Source organism: Vidua chalybeata, chromosome 2 (genome assembly GCF_026979565.1).
Source record: "Vidua chalybeata isolate OUT-0048 chromosome 2, bVidCha1 merged haplotype, whole genome shotgun sequence".
Classification (NCBI taxonomy): Eukaryota; Metazoa; Chordata; class Aves; order Passeriformes; family Viduidae; genus Vidua; species Vidua chalybeata.
The window spans coordinates 50,103,858-50,124,211 of NC_071531.1; the positions used below are offsets into that span (position 1 = coordinate 50,103,858).

Sequence of the window (20,354 nt, forward strand, 5' to 3'; positions counted from 1 at the left end):
TTTTTAAATGTGTTTGAGGAATCACAGTTTCTTTGAGAATCTGTGGGAAACGCATGTTGGCGACGTTTAACACTTGTTAATTAGAAATTCTTAGCACTTAATTGAAATTGTCTTTAAAATGGGCCCTAATTCTACTATAATTTATTGCTTGTGAAATCTAATTTGGCAGTTTTGTACACAAGCATTTTGATAATTCTGTCTTGAGTAAGAAGGTACCTCGTGAGTAGTTAGGTATTGGCTTGATGCAATCAATCTGAGAGCAAAATGTTATTTTATACAATTTAAAAAATATTTGGTGGATACTTAAAAATTATTACTCATGAATTGTGGTGCTTTGTATTTCATTCACTAAATGAACAGAAGTCAAGAGTTTTCCCTTTTTTTTTTAAACTGTTTTCCCTTTTTTTGAGCTTTGTACTACTCACCAGCTTTAATATTCATATTTTTTCAGGAGTTTCCACTGAAGTATGCAGGGAGCAGGAAACCTCAAACTGTTGTTAAATAAAACAGAGATTGGGTTGGGACATGGTGTTAAACATTTGCAATTTGGGAGTTTTATCACAGTATACTCCCTCTCTTTAAACATGTCAGAATAAGCAGTGAGTTTGCTCCATGGTGAGAAGCATGTACAGTAATGCTTAGTTTCTGGCATGTAGTCTGACCTTTTCATCTGAGTGTGCAATCATTCAGTTTTGTTTAATTAATCCTGTGTTATTTTGGCCTGTCCTTGAATCAAATGAGCTTTAAGTATGCTTTGCTAACTGACTCTGCTTCTGAGGCTGAGACTGTGGTCACAGCTCTAACTGGCAGCTGGAACAGGGCCATTGAAAGAGCACTTGGTTTCACCACTTACTGCCTGTAGTATCTGTGACTTTGTACATGAACTGTGACAGATGCTCTGTGTGAACCTTCTGTGCGCTTTGCGGTGTGTCCTACAATACCTGGTGTTGGAAGGTGCAATTGCACACAAAGTGTCCTCCTCCTCCTCCTCCTCAAGGCTGCTGTTCCTGTCATGGGCAGCATGGCAGGCTGAACTGGAACTGAGCCACTGACTTCTGGGAACAGGTTGTTCTCTTATGGATGTCATATACTGCTCTGTCTTTAATAGTAAAAAACTCCAGAAGTTTTTAAAAATTGCATGTAAACAAAGTAAATCTGAAATAAAAGCAAATCTTAGCTGAAATTCCTAAATTTTAGTTGTTACAAAAGCTGTCTTTTCCTTGTTTTCCCTTTTCATTCTGCCTCTGTGTTGGAGCTCCCAGATCAGTGAGAAACAAGGAATTACCCTTACTTACCTGCTGTACAGAAGCAGTGCCAGTTGCCTAACATTTCTGTGGCTCTGCTGCTAAAAGGCACTAGGCGTATTTAATGTTGGCATAACCTGATATTGCTCTCATTCAGAGAATACAGTTTGTAATGTCTATGGTTTATAAGAAGCCAGATTTTGGCCCTGATGGTCAGTTTATTGCCATGTTTTATTTTAGGGGCGTGAACATGGCACCTGGAGGAGCAGCAGTTTTCTTGCTGAGCTGAAGGGTTGGGTATGATCCCATGCAGCAGTGGGACAGACAGTATTATTGGTACTGTGTTTATTTTCTTTGAAATACAAATGGCAAGGGCCAGCGCCATTTCTGAAGCAAGTGTTGATGCCCAGACTTATGAAAGTGCTTACCCAGTTGTTTCACTGCTCCCTCTGGAGCTTTGCAGTTGTAGAGCTGAAGGTGCTGTTGCTTTGAGGTGATGGTCCCTCTGGACTGCGCAGACGATGGTGCCAAGCAGATCCTGTAGAGAGCATCTTCTCTTCTTGGCAAAGAGCAACAATGTTTGGATGCCACATACCATCTCATGCACAAATTTTGGACTAAACTGTGGCTATTGCTACATGCTAAATGTTCCTTCTGTTCTCCAGCGCACAGAGTCCATGTTGTATCTGTTTTTATGGAAGCACACTTTGCACAGTGGAAGGTGGGGGAACTGTGCCAGCCAGCTCCCTGTGCTTTCAGCAGCTAATTTTCTGACCAGAGCAGGTACAGTCAGAATTCAGAGTAAAATTGCAGTCACTGTGTATCTGCTGGCAAGCTCCTGGGCAATGCCATTTAATATTCATTTGCTCAGCAAGTACAAAATAGTCACCATTTAGACAACAGTGAAGGTAACCTTTAAGTAATATGTGCAAATTTGGTCACTGTAATACTAGAAATTTCAATTCTTCTGTGTTTCCTGTTACAATTTTTTTTTTTTTTTTGCCAGGTGGTGAGGTTTGTTTTTAATTTTAAGCCTTATTCATCTTCAAACTCTTCTTTAAGCTCTTCTCCAGTCTCAAGGGCAGTTGACATACTAGAACACTGCTTTGGAAATTGAGCAAGAGTTTTTTAAAAACACTTGTCTTATATTAGTGGTGAAGGAGAAGTGCCAATCTAAATGAATTGCTAGAGGGTTTTTTGTTGTTTTTGTTTGGTTTATTTGGGAAAAAGTAATGAGTTTTGGCTTGATAGTAATCTTTACTATTTGTCTGCACTTCAAAAACCCAAAAGAGTTTATTTTACTATTACTTATCAAGTGTTCTGAAAAGATGTCTTTTAAAATAATTCTAGTGTAAAGATAAAAGTAGTACATGCTTTCTGCACATGTACCCTTTCTTAAATATGTGGCACTCCTAAATGATGGCTCTTTTCCCGCTCTCTCTTTGACTGAGAGGTTGGGCTTTTTTCATTATGTGGGACTTCAAGTGTATGGTTAAGAAAATCCACAGATACTTACTGAATCCACTGATATTCACAAAAATCAAATATTCTGTGAATGTTGTAGTAGAAGGAAGACAATGAAGTCATTAATGTTGATAAAAGTTAAATGTGAGGCTTTGGTGTAAGTACTGTTGGTTGTAACCTATTGTGTCTGTACCACAGGAAGGATCCATAATTCTTTGTAGAATCGCTAAAACTGGCAGGACAGCAGAGCTGATGTAAAAGGATTTTAAGCCATCAAAGCTGACAGGGTTGCCTGCTGATTTTGAGAAATAGCAGATTGGCCTCTAGTTACCAATGCACTTGGTGATCCTCTGTCACCTAGAAGCTGACCACATCTCTTCAGTTCTATTTATATTCCCTAAAACTAACTTAAACCCAAGCTAATAAAAAAAGATTATAGCAGCAAAATTTGAGATCTCTGTTATCTCCACTGAATACTGTCTCGACATGAAGTCTTTTCCTGGAGACAGATCTGTAAAAATATATTGCAGATTACAACATAGCTACATCCTTAGGGATTTGAGTACTTCATAATTTTGGAAGTCTGCTGTTTTCAAAATTAGTAGTATTCTCTGCAAGAGATCTAGGCAATGGACTAGGAATTTGAGAAACTTGTGTTGCATGTGCACATCTTTGTACTGGTATGAGAGGGATACAGCTGGACATGGTCTGGTAGTTCTAGCAAGGATCTGAGCTGGGGAACATGAGCTTGAAGGCCAACCCTTGCATGTGCCTCAGGCACTGACAGTGTCAAGTCACAGGTGCTGTTGAGGTCTGGGCTCTACCTGACAGTCACAATTGTAGTAAGAGACCACACTCAGAGCTGTGATGCCTCCCAGTTCACTGGATGCCATGCAGTTGAATGTTTGTGTCCCTTCTCACCAAAGAAATTTAATTTTGAATTGAAATGAACTAGAATCAACCCCCCCACACACCCCTTCCCCCCCAGTTTCATGTGAAAACAGTAAGAAGTCTAAGGCTTTACTTCACTTAAGTTATTTTGGCTTTCCTTGAAGCATCAGTAAAGGCAAACCATAGTTTTCTGGTGAATTTGACTGAAAATTCAAGTTTGGAGTAAAATACAGAACTACCAGAATCTCTGCTTTCATTATGAACATTTTACACAGCTATGGATATAATTACATATGATGATCTTATGGCAAGTCATGGGCTGTTACCCCTAGTTTCCTGGCAGAACTCCCAGTTAAGTGATTCTCTTCTAGCCACATCAGTGCACTTTCTTTAACTGGTATGTTTCATCCTAGAGAGAACTGCATTTAAATGAATAACTGATCTTGTTGTATGGTATATAAAGGTCTTCAGAAAACTGAGTTGACAGGTTTATTTGGCTTTCTCTCCCTATGAAGATTGTTACATTTGATAAGAAATGGTGATCCTTCAATCTTCTATTATCCCTTGAAACTAAGAGAAATTGTTTTTTTCTCTTTGTTTTTTTCTCTTTTTTCATGTTTTGAAAAACTTACCTAATCATACCTTTAAAAGGTTCTCCTTTACCTCAAGTAGATCACTTCACATTTTTGTCTTGATGTGTTATGTGACTCTTGCTTTGACTGATAAATAACTTCCATGTAGTGATATAAGAAAAGAGAATAATAAGAATTTGGGTATACGTGTTTGAAAAAAATCAACAAGGTAATCTTATTTATAGGGCATATAACTGACATAGGTTACTTCATGGTTAGTTCAGTGATATTTCTAAGACGCCTGTATAAAAAAGCAAGACTTAAAACCCTATGTTTATCAACTATCAAGAACATTGTTATAACAAAAATTACCCCAAGAATATAACGATGAATTAAGAAATTATTACAGGTACAGAAAACTTGTGTAAAAAGAACTAGAAGATAAGGTAGGGAAAGTTTTGTGTCATAGTTTTGGGTGAGAAGGACTGCCTGAAGGTTGTTCATGGCTCTTAGCTGTTCAAATGTACTCCCTGAAGCTTGAAACTTTGTACTGTAGCTTGAACGGTGAGTTTGTGACTGCTCTTCCCCCAGCTGATACTTCATTTCTCAAAATCAAAGTGTGTCGAGTTAGAAGTTAAGTTTGTACAGAAAAGTAAAGGAAGATTTGGAATGAAGTAGGACTGGGCAGAAGGAAGCTGGGGATGGAGGTGCTTAGTTTTAGTCTTTGTTTCTCATCATCCAACTCTATTGGCAATAAATTAATTTTCCCTAAATCAAATCCATTTCGCCTGTGTCAGTATCTCATAAGTAATTTTCTTGTCTTTATCTCATTTCCTAAGCATTTCTTTATTCTGTTCTTCCCTTGTGCTGTTGAGGGAGAGGAGGAATGCAGCAGTGGCTTGGGAGGGCATATGGTAGATGATGAAGGCCAAGCCCACAAGAGTTTTGAAGATTGAATTGTCAGCTGAAACTTTTAGGTCACCATGGAAAAAAGCAGAATCATCAGTGTCTGTCTTACCAGTGTGCAGCTCTTCAGTGAGACTAAGCCTTTCATTAGTAGCAGTAGTAGCAAGCATCATCTGCCTTGCCTTTCTATCACTTGAGTGTTCAGGAGTGAAACAAGATGAGGAGGCTTTCTTTCACAGGAATGTAAATGTTTGTCAACCCACACAGGAAATGTGAGGTCTGAGTTCTGGGTGCTCTGAAGCCTGAGCTCACTGCTCGCTTTCTGGGGTTGCCTGGGGTAGGGCCTATCTGCGTGGTAAGGCTTTAGTACTGAGCAGCTAGATGTGAAAATCTTGGAGAGTGAGAGAGACAACTATGATGTGGGGTGGGGATATCTGGTTTCAGTAATCTTATGATTGTCTTATAAAGGGTGTTTAGGGGTGTCTTTGTGGTGTCTCAGAACAGGAGGTGAGTTGTGGCATCAGATCCTCTCTGATTGTTAAAAATTTGCAGTGTGATTCTTAAAATGTATGGCTTGGCCAAATGAAAAACTTGCCTACAAAACCTTAGCACTTCTTGTGGATGGCAAATGTCATAATAGTGTAATTCATAATTAAATAAACACTACAGGGTGCTGAGGGGGTTTGTATCAGGATGAGATAACGATTTGGGTTTTTTTTTTCTTCCGCTAAAGTAGTGAAAGATAATTTGATTAAAAATTGCAGCAGAAAGCCATCCTCACGAAGAAAATGTCAGTGATGGTTGTAGAGGTGCTGTGCAGAAAATGTAGTCCTTTTAGGAGTGGGGAGAGTCTGGTTATTAACTAACTGCTGCAGCTTCTCAAAAGAGCTTGTAAGCTTGAAAGCGTGTCTGTCTTGTGTAACAACTGCTCTAGTAGCAGTTGCCCATACGGACCCGGGTATGATTTGTGTTTTTAATTAATATTTCAACCTGCCAAAAGTGATTAGTGGCAGGTTCCAGTGGATGGCACTGAGAAAGAGAGCATTATCTCTTTTAGGATGAGTTATTCATCCAAGAGAACAGATGTTTTGCTAAGGTCATGCAGTGTTTGGCTTCACTGTCTGCCCAGCTTAGGACCTACATCTGCTGTGTGTTTTACGAAGGTGGTAAAGGAGTCCAGCAGGAGGGTTGAGGTGGGAGACTAGAAAAGGGAGGACTGTCACACGAATTAAGGTACCCTTCACCTGAGCAATTTTGGGGGCTGGAAGTTAGCTACCACAGTTAATGAAGAAAATGGGGTTGCCTGAATCTCTGCCAGTGGGTCTCATGAGTGTCATCAGTTAATGTGGGCGCTGGAGCAGCCTGGCCTCACTCTTGATGTGGATGCTCAATCTGCTTGCCTGACCTTGGAGGCTCCTGGAAGAGCTCAATTCATATCCCAGTCCCAGTGGGAGTAACTCAAGCCCCTTTGCCTTAGGTGACAGCTCACTCTATGCAAACCTCAACAATTACCTGGTTTGCTGCATGGCTTTGAACGTACTGTAGTGCAAGCACTGGTTATGGCAGGAGAGTGCTGTTTGGATCATCTCTCTAGGTGACTTTGGGCTGAATGTGTCGTCCCTGTGATCACACACAGACTGGATCTACTCAGCAGTGGCCTCTCAGGATGTGTCACACAACGTACTTCAAGTTATAAATGCAGACGAGATCAAATAGTTTGGAAATAATTTACTCCTGTGATTATTGCTCCTGTGAATTATGAATTACCCAAAAGGCAGAGCTGTTTGCAGCTAGAGTATTTGCTCTTCAGACCAGCTCTCGAAAGGCTGCTTTTAAGAAATAAGATTTTTGGGGAACAAAAGGAGAAGCTAACACGATGAAAATTTAGTTAAATGTAAATGTGTTAAATGGTACATGAACTAGTCAGGTTTTCATGATTTATCAGTTTTAAACTTCAAAGGCTCTGTTTAGCTTGCATTTTTAAAACTAATGAGTTTATCACAGCCAGTGGGGAAAAAATGGTTCAAGTATATCAGCTGTAAATTGGTACAAAGCACTAAAAGGGACATTAGCCTCTAATCAGATTCTAACAGTTCATTAAACCTGCCTTTCCTCCGTGGCACTTTGTCTTCCCCCCTCCTTCTGCCTGTGCCTCCTGTGTAAGCCAGCCTCGTCCCTGTGCTCAGGCGGGTAAAACTTCCTCAGGGACATGGTGCAGCATTAGCTCATCCTTCTTTGTCTATGAGCTAAACAGCCTAAGGGATGTTTGATGATGGTGTATTCCTGATCTTGCTGTAAAATTCAACTGTGCTGCCTATAAATCAAGAAAGCAGAGGGACCTCTCAGCTTGCAAAATAGGCACTGGGGGAGCCAGGAATGCCATACTGGCTTCTGCTCTTTCTCCACTCAAACCACATCCAAACTGATGGGGCTCAGTGACACCTGAGATCTGCTGCTAATAAGTAAACAGTGCAGTGCCCTTGCTGGGAAGAAAGATGTAAAGTCAGACACAATTTCATCCAGCTTCTTTGTGGCATCAGAGACCCTTCCTCTGTTTTCCACCTCATGTCTCAAACACTGAATAAACATCAAGGTGAACAAAATAATTTGCTCAGCAAACATAGGAAGAACTTGTTTTTCTTCCTTTTCCTGTTGTGTCAAGCTTTAAAAGTACAGTAGATGTACAGCAGTAGCATAGCATGGAGTGAGACATCTCAATAGCTTGACTGGTTTGCATTCTTGCATGTCTGAATGCAGAGGTGTCCTGCTGAAATTTACTTGTTCAATCTGAAATTTTATAACTTCTAAGCATTTAGAGCTTTTTGTGTATGATCTCAATCTACTTTTAAAGGTAAGAAATAGAGATTACACTTGCTTATCTGCTTCACCATCAAGCTGCTTCTTGTCCTGTAGTAAGTAGCCACAACTCTGGGTGCTAAAATACACAGGACTTAAAGTGAGGGTGACAGGCATTTTAAGCAGGTCATTTGCTCTGCTTTTGGCAGTGTGTTGGGCATATCAGTTTCCCTTTTCAACAAGTTCTTTAAATTACAGTAAAGGAGTATACAAAAAATAAACAGTTTCTGCAGTATTTATATCCTGGAAAGTGGAGGTCCTGGGATGAGGTGTATCGAATGGAAAAAAGAAAATGTTTAAAGTAGTTTAAGTTTTTAAAACGTATTTTGGAAGCTGTGTTCAGATAGACCATTTTCCTTAAACTTTGACTGTAGCAACCATGATAAGAAACAAGGCTGTGAATGCAGTCCTTACGAATAATGGCACCATGCAGTGCTGAATGGATCTGCTGCCTGTGAAACACAGGGAAAATGTTTTTTTCCCTATTCTCATGCAGTTAGAGGACTACAAGGTACCAGAGCAGAGGTGAGTTTCTAGTTTAGAGCCTTCCAGACAGGGCTGTAGATTAATAACTGACTGTGAATAAGTTACTTGTAAGTGAAGTGTGCTCTAGTTACATTATTTAAAAAATGGGTGTGATGTCTCCACATTTCTGTAGCACTGACCAAGGTGTCTGGATTTGTAAGCTCACATTCTAGCTTGAAGGATAAAAGGGTTTTTATTCTCTCCATGTTGTCCAGACTAAATGGTGGCTGAAGACACTTGCTTTCAAACACCAGCCTTGAGCCTTGTCTGGAGTAGAAAATTGATTCAGGTTGAGGTACTGTTTGAATTGAAGGCACAAGAGGACTGTTCTGTACGTCCTCATAAACTGCTCTAGTAACAGCAGAAATGTTGATTCAGGGAAGCACAGTTCTGCAAATCCTTCTTCAGCTTGAAGCTCTCAGCATATAGTGCCCATAACTACATGGACAGTGCATGTTTTTAACTTGCTTTTTTATCTCTCTCAGAGATAATTTTTATTGTTTCAGAGTTGTGTGGATGTGGCAAGCACATTTATCTCTGTGCACCTCAATAAAAAATCTTGAGAGAGAGAGAAATGTGCTTGCCACAGTGTGGAGATTTTCATTCACAAATGCTGATAACTTTATAAGACAATGATAAGAAATTTGAGCAATTGTGTAGTAATTTTTAATGTGTATAGGTACAGGCCTTCACTGTAACTTCTCCCCATGTAAGCTTTCTCTACCAGAAGTACAAGTGTTTTGACTGAAATCAACTATACCTAAGCATACTGCCAAAATCTTCAAACTGTTTGACACCACTGCTTTCCTTTTCAGTTCTAAAGCAAGGACTTAATATATGTGTACCTGTGTAATTAATTTCAAATTACAAAATAGTAATTGGAGATGATTTTTCCTTGTTGCTTACAAGGATTTAGTTCTCTTTTAAGGATAACTGAAAGTATGATTTACTATATTAGCAGAAGTAGTAACTTGGCAGCTACTCCTTCAAATTACTATTACATCCTCCTCGTTAACTTTATTTCCGGTGAAAGAAACATACTTCTACAGTATCATAGAACTTAAACCAGTGAATTGAAACAAGTGGTTTGTTCATAACTTTTTTATTAACTTTGTCCTTTTTTGCCTTAGGACATCAGCGCCTTTGAGAACAGAATGTTAATGCTTGATGGGATGCCGGCAGTCAGAGTCAAAACAGAGCTGCTGGAATCTGAGCAAGGGGTAAGCAGAGGTTTGTGTGACCTCACTCTGGTAACCCTTCCCCAGCTTCTCTGTGGTTAGCTTTCCCTCCCATTTTCTTTTCTCTGTTTTTCTTTATTTCCACTGTCCTGGAGCATATTTTCTTGCGACTTGTACCGGTGAACATCTAGTCTGATCTGCTGGAAGCACAGAGCAAAACTCTGCAGAAGACTTACTGAAATCATCTGAGATAGCGAAGATGCTGTTGGTGTAATTTTACACCTATTAAAAATAGGTGCAGCTTAATTAAAAAAAAATAGGAAAAAGGAATAGATTTCAGTAAAGGAAGCCATATGTCTGGGAAGTCCATATAAGTATGTATGTATGTATGTTTGCTATTCTGCCTTCTAGGGATATTTGCTGTACTGCGATTGTTTCATCCTTTATATGCTCGTCCTACTCCATTTTCTGTTTGTGGAAACCTGCTCTCTGTCTGGTGAAATGCACTTGTTTATCATTAAGATAAGAGGAATGAATCTGGTATCATGTCAGCTGCTGAATACAGTACAGATCATGAACTGGATTTTGAATTTTTTTGCAGAACTTGGTGTTGGAGTAATAGCTTTTAGGAAGATGGGAGGGATTTTCTTGCATATGTGATATCAATGATTGTAGATTACAGCCAGGGTATCTATTTTAATGTATTTTTTATCATGAAACTTTGTTTCCTTGTCTACATGATAACGTTATTCCAAAGAGTCCAAGCCTCTTTACTAATCTGAAGACAGATGCCTTCAAAAGCGGCCTAATAGAAGCAGCAGTGCTATTGCCTTGTAGGCTTTTGCCTAATTCTGTTACTTGGCTTTTTCCCTTTCTGTTATTTTCTCAGTTATTTAATTGAGAATTTGAATGATATGGAAAAGAGGGAATTAACTTTCAGGGTGACTTAATTTGAAATACTTGCAAGGCAATACGAGTTATTCAGGGTGTTTTTGAGGCTTTAAGTTTGAGAGGAAGAAAAAGGTTGGCATTTAATCGAGTTCTTGCTCACCACTGCCTCTTGAGAGCAAGTACCCTCAGAAATGACTCCAATATAATGTAATTTGTGGGAATGCAAGAATTGAACTATTGTGTGAGCCATGATGATGAAAAGACAGATCCATTTGTTTTTAGTACCTTTTGGATGCTTTGCATATCTTTGTATGTAACGGAGACGTTTCTATATAGTGTTCAGAAGACAAAGGTTCCATTGGCATTTGCCTTTGTTCAATATAAAATAAATTCTGTGCGTGATATGTATTGCTGCGTCCTTTATGAAGAGTACTTCCTTTAGCAAAGCATGAGTTGTTTCTGGAAGACCTACTTGGTGTCTTAGGAACTGGAAGGAAATGAATAATCTATATATTTTTTAAATTTCCTTAGAGTTTTTTAATCAAATTTTATGGACTTCCGTATAAGCAGAAAATGATATCACTTTTTCCCCCAGTGACTGAGCCATTATACAAAGAGCTCGTTTGATTTGGAATTTTATGCACTTTAGTACTAATTAAGTAGTGTCTGGTCAAGAGTCTCTGGCACCTTTATGATTCTTCATTAGGGAACAATCAATACATACAAAATGAATTCTCCAGTTCACTAACAGAGGAGCTGGCCATTAGGATGGCAATTGTCCAGCAAACAGCTTAAACTCTAAAGAGAGCTGGTTGAAACAGATGTTTGGCATGTACTTCGGAGACATGCTTTGAATATGCTTTGAATATGTAGATGTTGGTATACATAACAGGGACAAGTGTTTGAAGGTTGTGATTACCAAAATCAGCATGTGGATCTCTTTGGGAAGATGAATATCATAACTGGGAAGCATAGAGTGGGAACTGAAGTGTGATCTAAGTAGTAGGAGTTTGAAATTGTGGTGTCTGTCTGTGTTGTTACAGCACCCAAAGTCCCTAGATTTGCACCTCTATTACAGCATATGTGTGTACAGGTAATGTGACTTCTACTTGAAATTTCGGGAACTAAGATGGCATTTTGAGTTTTCTGAGTGTAAGGGCCAGAGCTTCATCATGTAGGAGCTGAACACCAGATGAACTCTTACAAAACCCAGAGGGGAAGACATTTGGATTTTTTGCTGTTCTGGCTTGGTATCAGCTGTTTGCTCTAGGTTTGCAAGGGCAAAAGTGAGACATGGGCTAAGGGTTATGTAAAAAAGGTTTCATCTGTGATTGGAGAATCATGAAGGCAATATCTGTTGTGGAGAAGTGAAACCAACAGTGTCTGGAGCACCAGTGGCCCTTGACCAGGATGGTGAGCACTGCTCTATCAGACTAGAGAACGCTGAGTTGTCATGCATTGCCCATGAGGCTTTAGGGTGCGATTGTCTTAGAAGTGCTACAGGACCACTTTGAGTTGTTTCCTTTTTAAGTGTGAGCCCATATTTCAAATAAACATCTTCTTAATTTTAAAGAATTATTAAGGATATATACCTATTCCTTGTAGGAATGTTGAATGCTTTTCTGCAGGACACATGAATATGTCATCCAGAAAATGTAGGTTTGCACAACTCTGTAGTTGTGCCTCAGATAACTCTACCTTGTGATTCATGGCCTCCGAGGTTGGCTTCACCCACAGGACCTTGCTGGGGGAGTTTGGGTGTTGTCTGGACATTTATGTGTGCAGGACTGTGTTGCACACCCAACTGGTCCTCCCCTTGAGCTATTAACTAAAGAAGTAGAAAACACCTAGCTTATAATTCTTGGTAAAGTGAAAAATGATTATTCCAATAACTAGACAACAACATGGAAGTAAAAAAACTCAGATAGAAGGAACATGCCCACCTACAGCGCCAAAATGAGAGTACAATTGGGAAAAAAAAGTTTTTATAGAAACACACCAGCTTTTAACCTTGGGTTACTTTTTCACTTACTTTTTGTGACAGTTGTGGTAAAAAAATGCACCATGTGCCAATGCACATTAATAAGAAATTAATCTTCCCTGTCCTACTCTGGGCAACTTGGTCTTCACCAGGTTGTCTCTTGACTATGTATGGTAGTAGTAGAAGTCATGCATGATGTAGATAGGAACCAGGACAGAGCAGATACTAGCAGTTCTTGCTGTATTTAGATACCAAGCTAGCCAATCAATCCAATATATTCCCTTGTTTCTTGTTTTAATTTGGAGACTTCAGTGTTTTGCAGAAGAGATTAAGTATAATGTAATGTTCTTCTCTACTATTTGTGCGTGAGCTCTAAGATCTTTTAACTTTTGTGTTACATGTTTTGTTGTGTATCATGATTCCTCTGTGTCTTTTGCTGTATTTGGGTGCCCTGTCCAAACCTGGTCTGATACCACTGAATAGTTTTTAAGTAGTTTTCTTAAATAGTAGTCCCAGCCCTTATGCTGCACAAGTGCTACTTACCTAGAGCAAATGAAGGTGAATTTAAAATGCAATACTGCAGAAGGAGTAAGCAAAGAAAGTGTAGTCCAGCTGAGATTTTTAGGGTAGCCCTGGGAGAATGAAACTGTGTGAGGTACTCCCAGCTGCAAAGCAGCCCAGTTCTCTAGCTGAGTCTGAAAGGAAATTAGAGCTGAGATTTCAGCTGTGCCCCATGCACTAGATCCTTGGACCATGTGACTAGAGAAGAGGTGAGTAGGACTCTGGAACTGCAGCCTCTGTTGGTGTAATGAAGACAAACCTTTATCAACCCAGATTTAAGACACTGAGTTGAAGCTAGGTCATTGTGGGAGAATAGGATTTAGTCAGTCCGTAAGGAAGACATGCCTTATGAGATAGAGGTTAGTAGTCAGATTTGGAACAAAGAGGTATTTACAAGGGAAATGGATTTTCTCTTTGCTTTGGAAAAAGTCTAAACAGTTCTGTATTGTTTTATTGTCACCAATTTAGAGTAGTTTAATGCTTTTAAGAAGGCCATCAGCATTAGCAAGAACACATGCTTATTTTTCCAGTGAGCTATTGTACTTAATTTTGCACAGGAGATTTAATGCAGTCTATTGGTTGAGGCTTCAGGAAGACACAGTGCTGCTTTAATGACTTTATCACAAATGAAAAAAAGACATTACATAAAAGATATTGCATCGCCCTTTAACAAGGCTTCATTATTATCTCCCCTACTGTGGAATAGGAGCTAACATTGCTAATAAATTGGGAGAATTACTTCAGAAATATGAATTTGCTTATCATTTAATATCCTCCAGTGACCTACAACTTTAGATCTTTTGGGCTGCAGTAAAATCTTTCTCAGTTACCAGCTTCAAAAAAGGACATGAAGGCAATCCCTCCCCATGAGGCTGAAGGTGGGGTACTTCAGCAGCAAAAAAAAAAAAAAACTTCATTCTTTGTGTATGCCAAAAGCTATTCTGGAAGTAATACTTCTGATTGTGAAAATGCGTGGAAGCTGGATTAATGTATTGCCAATAGAGACTGGGTGGAGAATTTAATGTGGTGGCTGCTATTAAGAAGTTAGGGTGAAGAGTGTTGACTGGCTTCAGTGTGGAGTTTGAAAGTCCTGCTAGTAATTGCAGAATGTGGCCCAGTTTCTAAAAATTGGTAGTGTGTGACTTAGTGTTCAGTTGTGCTTTTCAAGTATTTGCTGAATTGGGCCATAAGCTGTTGTTAAAAGGAGATATAAATGTGGGACTTATATCCCACAATTAATCTTAAAATACAGAGAATGATGAACTGCTAATTTCCATCAGTCTTTTTGTTTCCAGATCTGCAGTCTCATCTGTTCTTTTGCCTACATTTTGTTCTCTCAAATCATCACTGGAGGATTATATATCTTATTCTGGAGTCTCCTCCTAATTCTTCTTGGTCTGTCTACATTCGAATCACTTATAATTACTGAATTATGAAAGGAAATTATTAAAATGATAAAACCCTTTAAAAAGCCAATATTGTTCTGTGTCTTTCAGAGCCAGCCAAATTATCTTCTTGTCTCATATCTGAAGAATGCCATCCATCCTTATGTTGTTATATACATAAACATGTTTTACCTCAGCCTGGGTAATACTGACATAAATCTCTTATTTTTAAAGATTTCCAAAAATACCTATTCATATTCAGTTGATAATAGTCTCAGTAACAAAGCTTACTCCGTGACTATATGGGGAACTCTTTTGCAGTGATTCATTCAGCTTGTATACATTCTTTGTATTAGTAGAAGAAAGAGCACTTCTGATATTTGGTATTGTCATTTGTGAATTTCTGCTTCATTTAATTACTTATTTGTTTTCTGAATTACTTAATGTTTAGCATGACTGATTTGGGGAAACAAGTTGTGTATGGACAGTGCACATGTATTGATCTCTTCTGCAAAGAAAGCCCGTCTTGCTTTCTGTTGGTTTTCTTCATCTTGCAATTGGCATCACTCAGGGAGTTATGAGGTGTTAGAATCACAGCTGGTACAATTCATTGGTTACTTTGCAGTGCCATAAATGTAGAACAGTCTTCAGAAAGAGGTCAAGATCTGACTCCAGATCCAGTAAGGACCTAACCTACAGGCCACAATGCAAAGCCCTGGGAGATGTACTTAAGGAGATACACTGTATTTCCTGAGCACAGATGAAGGTTGTGCTTGCAACCCAGAAGGGTGCAAGTCACATCCTAGAAGGATTATGTCAGTTGGATTAATTAGGTCAAATCAAGCATCACAAGCTCACGAGTGCTGCAGGTGCTGTTTCGTGTTGAGTGGAAGCTTGCATGAAGAAAAAAGGTAGCCAACTCCTACATCTTTGCTGTCATCCTGGCATTCTTGCTCAATCCATTGCCAGTGACTCAGTGACATTGGGGTGTACAGGGTCAAGTGATCACTGGTCCAGGAAAAAACTTACCTAAAGGGAGAAAGGGAAGGGTTGTATATGTCCTGCAAATCATACTTGCATGTGAACTCACGGATTAGCCTGTATTATATGGAGATGGGGAGAGTGGGAAAAAGATTTTGGGTGCTGCTTTTGATTACAACTGGTGACCTGTATCTGGAACTACATCCTGAGACATTTTACTCCTCTGGGACCACAGCTGCCCACTTCTGACATGTCTCTGCACTACTGCATTATCAAACATAGAATCTTTTCAGTGTTTCATGTTTCTTACTGCTTTTGAAGTCAGCTGATGTGTAGGGAGCCAAGGGGTTTTGTCATGGATGTAGGTATGGTTTCCTTGTTTGTTTTTCATTTGTTTTTTCTCTTCAGGGATCAAACCCAAAAATGCAATAGAAAGGTAATAGATTTAAGACTAACAGGAAATGATAGCTTAACCAGCTCAGCACACTTGCCAGGCAGTCTTTTTGCCAAGTTAACCAAAATTGCAGACTAAAAATGCAGGTAGGGTGGTAAGATGTATGATGCTGAAATTCACACTAAGTGAAGTATCCCAAATCCTCTGAGACTTAATTTACTGACCGCTGTCTGCCATTGCTTTCCTTTCCTAGGCAGCTAAGTTGACTGTTACAGAGCACAGCAGGGAATGTGCTCCTTATTCTGTCTGGTATTGTTTGTTATATGTATGGTAGGAACAGGGGGATTTTCACTTTCGGTGAAAACTTAATTGTGTGAGGTGTTGTACTGATAAAGGGTGGTCCAGGGTATCTAGGTTTAATTAATCAGAAGTTTAGACAGTCTTTTAATAGTGTTCTTCAGGTATTAGTGATGGTGCTTATTAGGAATACAGGAGCAAGTGTAAAGGAGTGAAGCAGAGGAAGATCTCTGCTCCAAACAGTGTGTGTTTAGCCAACAGTGCCAGGCCCAAGAGATTTCTTGTGTCTGTAGTAATAGAAGGGCAACAATAAGATGGTTTCAATTACAAGAAATTTAGCTTTTTAGGAAGAACTGTTTGGTAGAGGAGAAGGGTAATACTTTATCTGCTAAGATTGGAGAAAGTCTCATAGAGAATGTGGAATGTTACCCAGAAACTAACATAGCTTAATATTGTTACAGTTCCATAGCAAAAACACGGTTACAGAATTTATCATGTTAGATACGAAAATTGATATGTTTTATATTCTTATATGGATTAGAAAAATAATGTTGCCTTTGGGAGAAGAAAAGTTGACCCTTTGATTGCAGCATAGTGCTGAAGTTCATTGCAAGATTATAGTTTGATTGCCTTCTATCCCCAATCAACTATTTTGTGAGCTCACCTTCAAGTCAGTCTGCTTTTTTGATGACATATGACCTCTCAGCTTGCTCTGCTACCAGAGCTTATGCTGGGAGTCTCCTGGAAGATTTATTCAGCTGAGAAACTGGGCATAAAGAAAAACAAGCATGATATATACAAGCTGTATATCTGTGGTTATTGTGAATTCCAAAATCTACATTTTGGGTTGAAAATAGATTCCTATGCAAGATGTTCAACATTTCCATTACTGCACTAAAGAAGTCATTGAAAATGGTTTAAAAAAATTGCAAGAAAGATTTTAACCATCCAAATATCTACAATTAATAGAACTCCCCCTGATAACCCAAGTTCCCATGACACTCGTGTGCGCTCTATTTCCTTCTCCTTGGGGAATCCCGTATTGACAGTTTAGCTGTAATTGTGATTCAGCTTGCAATCCTAATTGAGGAACCAGTGAGGTACAGATTTTTGCTCTTATGCATTGTGCCAGAAGGGTATTAACACTGTAGTCATGGGAGCTCAGAGCATGCCATATATCAGCTGGTATACAGCGCTGTATTCTAAAATCCTGTTGCACCTTTGCCTTGAAACTCATCACAGGTTTGTGTTGTTTCATGTTACAGTGCAGTGGAATTCTAAGATACAACAATGAGTATTTAGACTTCATGTGTGAAACTATTATTGGCATATGAAAAGCAGTTACTCTTCTTGTCTGGTAACTCACCTGATTGGGCATCTGAAATTTAATTTAGGCTGCAGTGGCAGTGAAATTCAGTAGGTTACAAGTGTACATAAGTGTACATATGTACATAAGTGTTCATATTAAGAAACGGAGGAAAGTGAGTTAGGTAATCTCACTTTTCTTACAAGAAAGCTACCTTGAATTACCTCTTGTTTACCTCCGTCTACGATTATATATGTGCATGGGTAGTGCAGGCCTGCTGATGCATGCTAATTTTGTGGTCCAGAGCTGATGATTAAAAATGTTTTCCATTGAAATGTCTCTGTGAAATAATTGTTACTCACAAAATCTTTTTTATTTCACTAGGAGAAAAGTTAGTCATTAGGTTTCATTTTGTTCTACTCACAGATGAGTTTGATGGAATTTTTTTTTTTGTTGTTATAATGCTCATTAGAGTAGTCAGTTCATTATGACAGTGTATATTTTGCTCACCAGGGCACCTTGATATGTTCAAAATAGAAATGAGATGGAAGTGCCTGGGCTCTTGTCCTTTCCCTTTGTTTTGACTTCGGTAAAGTGAAATCTTCTCTCTTCCTGGCTCTCAGTTTGGTAATTGCTATACTCTATTTCTTCAAGGACTCTTGAAGTGAGAAGTATTGTGTAAGTGTTCATTGTTACTATATTTTTATTATATACTGGCTAGCCTAAGAAAAATAAGCATAAGCCAATATAACTCAATAATTTACAGTATCACGAGCACTTCAGCATCATGAGAGAAATGCCATTATGTTATGAAAGTACCAAAATTATTTTAATCCTTGCTGTTCAGTATAAGAAAGGATTGCTTCTACTTTTCTCTTGTTCATTGATGTTCTCTTAGCTTTTCTTTTCTGTTGGAGGTTGTCTTATAAATACTCTTTTTGATGTATATTTTACTTTTTTTCTGTATCCTGCTGGGGAAGTACTGAAAGAGCTGTATATATTTTTTAGCATCATTGGCTTTTTTCCTTATTTCTCCCTGTGGAGATGAGTCTTTACATAAATTACTGTAAGGTTTCTGTTTTCTTGATTTTTTTTATTTGTTTTAGTTTTTTTTTTTTTTTTTTTAATTCCCTTCATAATCTCCTCACTCCCCTCCTCTCCCCACCCCTTACCCCTCATTGTGAGGATGAGTATTTAATAAACTGTTATTTAGAGGAGCATCTGCTTTCAGACATTTTTTTACAGATGTTGTTATTGCTTGGTTTCATCAGTTAAGCATAACAGAAAACCATAGGAACTGCAGGCAGAAAAAGCCAGCAGCAACCAAAGGTTGTGTTTGTCCTCCCCTACCAGCACAGGCCACTGCTCATGCTTCCCATTGCCCAAGGATGGAGTCCAATCAGACAAGTATGGTAAGACCCAGCTCACTGGGGTGGGCAGGGAACGAGGAGGAGGAGAGGTGCTGAGGATGCAGTGGAAGGGAGGACAGGTGATCTTCCCAGGCAAGGCTTGTTCGTGGAAAGGATCATGTTTGATTAGCCCACTCAGCCCTGTCTCCTCCAAATTGCCTCCATTCCCCTGGTGCCTGAAGGGAACACTGACCACGCAGATGTCACATGCACCCTCCTCCTTTGTCTCTGTTGATGTTTGTACCTTGTTTCCTACTTTCATTGTAGGAAAGTACAATGAGATTGATACTGATGCTGAGACACTGATCTTCTCTGTGATGCTCTGTGATGAGCTAATGGCGTTGCAGTAAGGGAGTTGCTGGAAATTCTGTAGCAATCAAATCAGTTTGTCCTTGGAAGACAGCAGCATCTGTCTGGGTTACAGATATGCTTGATATGTTTTCAATATTGTGTGTGCCCTTCCACGACATTTTCCACTTTCTTTTTGCCAATTTCTAGCACCTTTCACACACGGTAGAGGAAGGTGCTGCAAGGATATCAGCAAGCTGTCCCCTGTTTCAGCCACAAACCCACATTTTCCTTGTTCATACTTGTATTGCTGATGTAGTGGTAGAAGTTCTTGTTGCCTTTGATACCCTGCAAATCTAGACTCCAGCTGGGCTTTGGCTTTCCCAGCACCACCCATGTGTTCCTGTGAGATATATGTGTGCTCATCCTTCTCTTGCTCCTCCTGCTATACTGCCTTTTTGTACTGGAGCTTCTTCATGTGTTTCATGTCTCCCAAACTGTTGTTCTAGATCTTCTTGCTTTTCTGAGTGGTTACATATACTAGTGTTGTACTTTGATCTCCTTAAAGACCTTCCAGTACGCCTGTGCTGTTTGACTCTTTTAGAGGTATCTCCCATGAGATCCCACTTAGTTCCCTGACAACTTCTACTCTTCTCTAGTTGAGAGTCTAGATTGACCTGGAGTGGGTGTTTGTTAGTACCATTCTTTCTTCACTCTCCTCTAATACTCCATTGCTTAGAGGTCATGATACCCACTGATTACCAAAGCTCCTCTTGTTCTTTTTTCCACACAAACAGTGGTCATTTTGGTTTTGTCCATATGGGATGTTACAAGAATGCAGGAGTGATCACAGTGAACCCGATGATAGGTTCTTTTTATGCATACAGTGGGAGCTGTTACCATGTACTTCCAGAAAGCACAGGCAAAAAGCAAGCATGCAGCAACATGCCCTGGTATACCTACCTGTACCTGTCATTGTGCAGGGACCACATGGGCAGAAGGTTAGTATTAGGGTTAGAAGTTTAGTATTGCAAGTTTTCACTGTTCTTTGAGCTCTGTGGAGATTCTCCTGATAACCAGAGACTGTGGTGTAGGTTTTGACCTGTAAACCCTGTCTTGCACCTGCCTACTGCCATCCTGAGACTGCAGTAGGAAATTAAGATGTAGTAGTATAAATGGTGGTGGCAATGAGAGCACTTCCTGTGACAGACTCTTGATTTATTTT

At 39.3% G+C, this 20,354-nt stretch overlaps 1 protein-coding gene across 2 annotated transcripts in view; it reads left to right on the plus strand.

Moving 5' to 3' along the window:
* The window catches only part of KLF12 (KLF transcription factor 12), a 232,562-nt gene that overhangs the window by 79,166 nt on the left and 133,042 nt on the right, over window positions 1–20,354 (plus strand). For both annotated transcript variants that reach the window (XM_053935016.1, XM_053935018.1), the window contains exon 3: window positions 9,589–9,678. In XM_053935016.1, coding sequence (XP_053790991.1) covers window positions 9,589–9,678 — 90 coding nt within the window. The remainder of the gene's footprint in view (window positions 1–9,588; window positions 9,679–20,354) is intronic.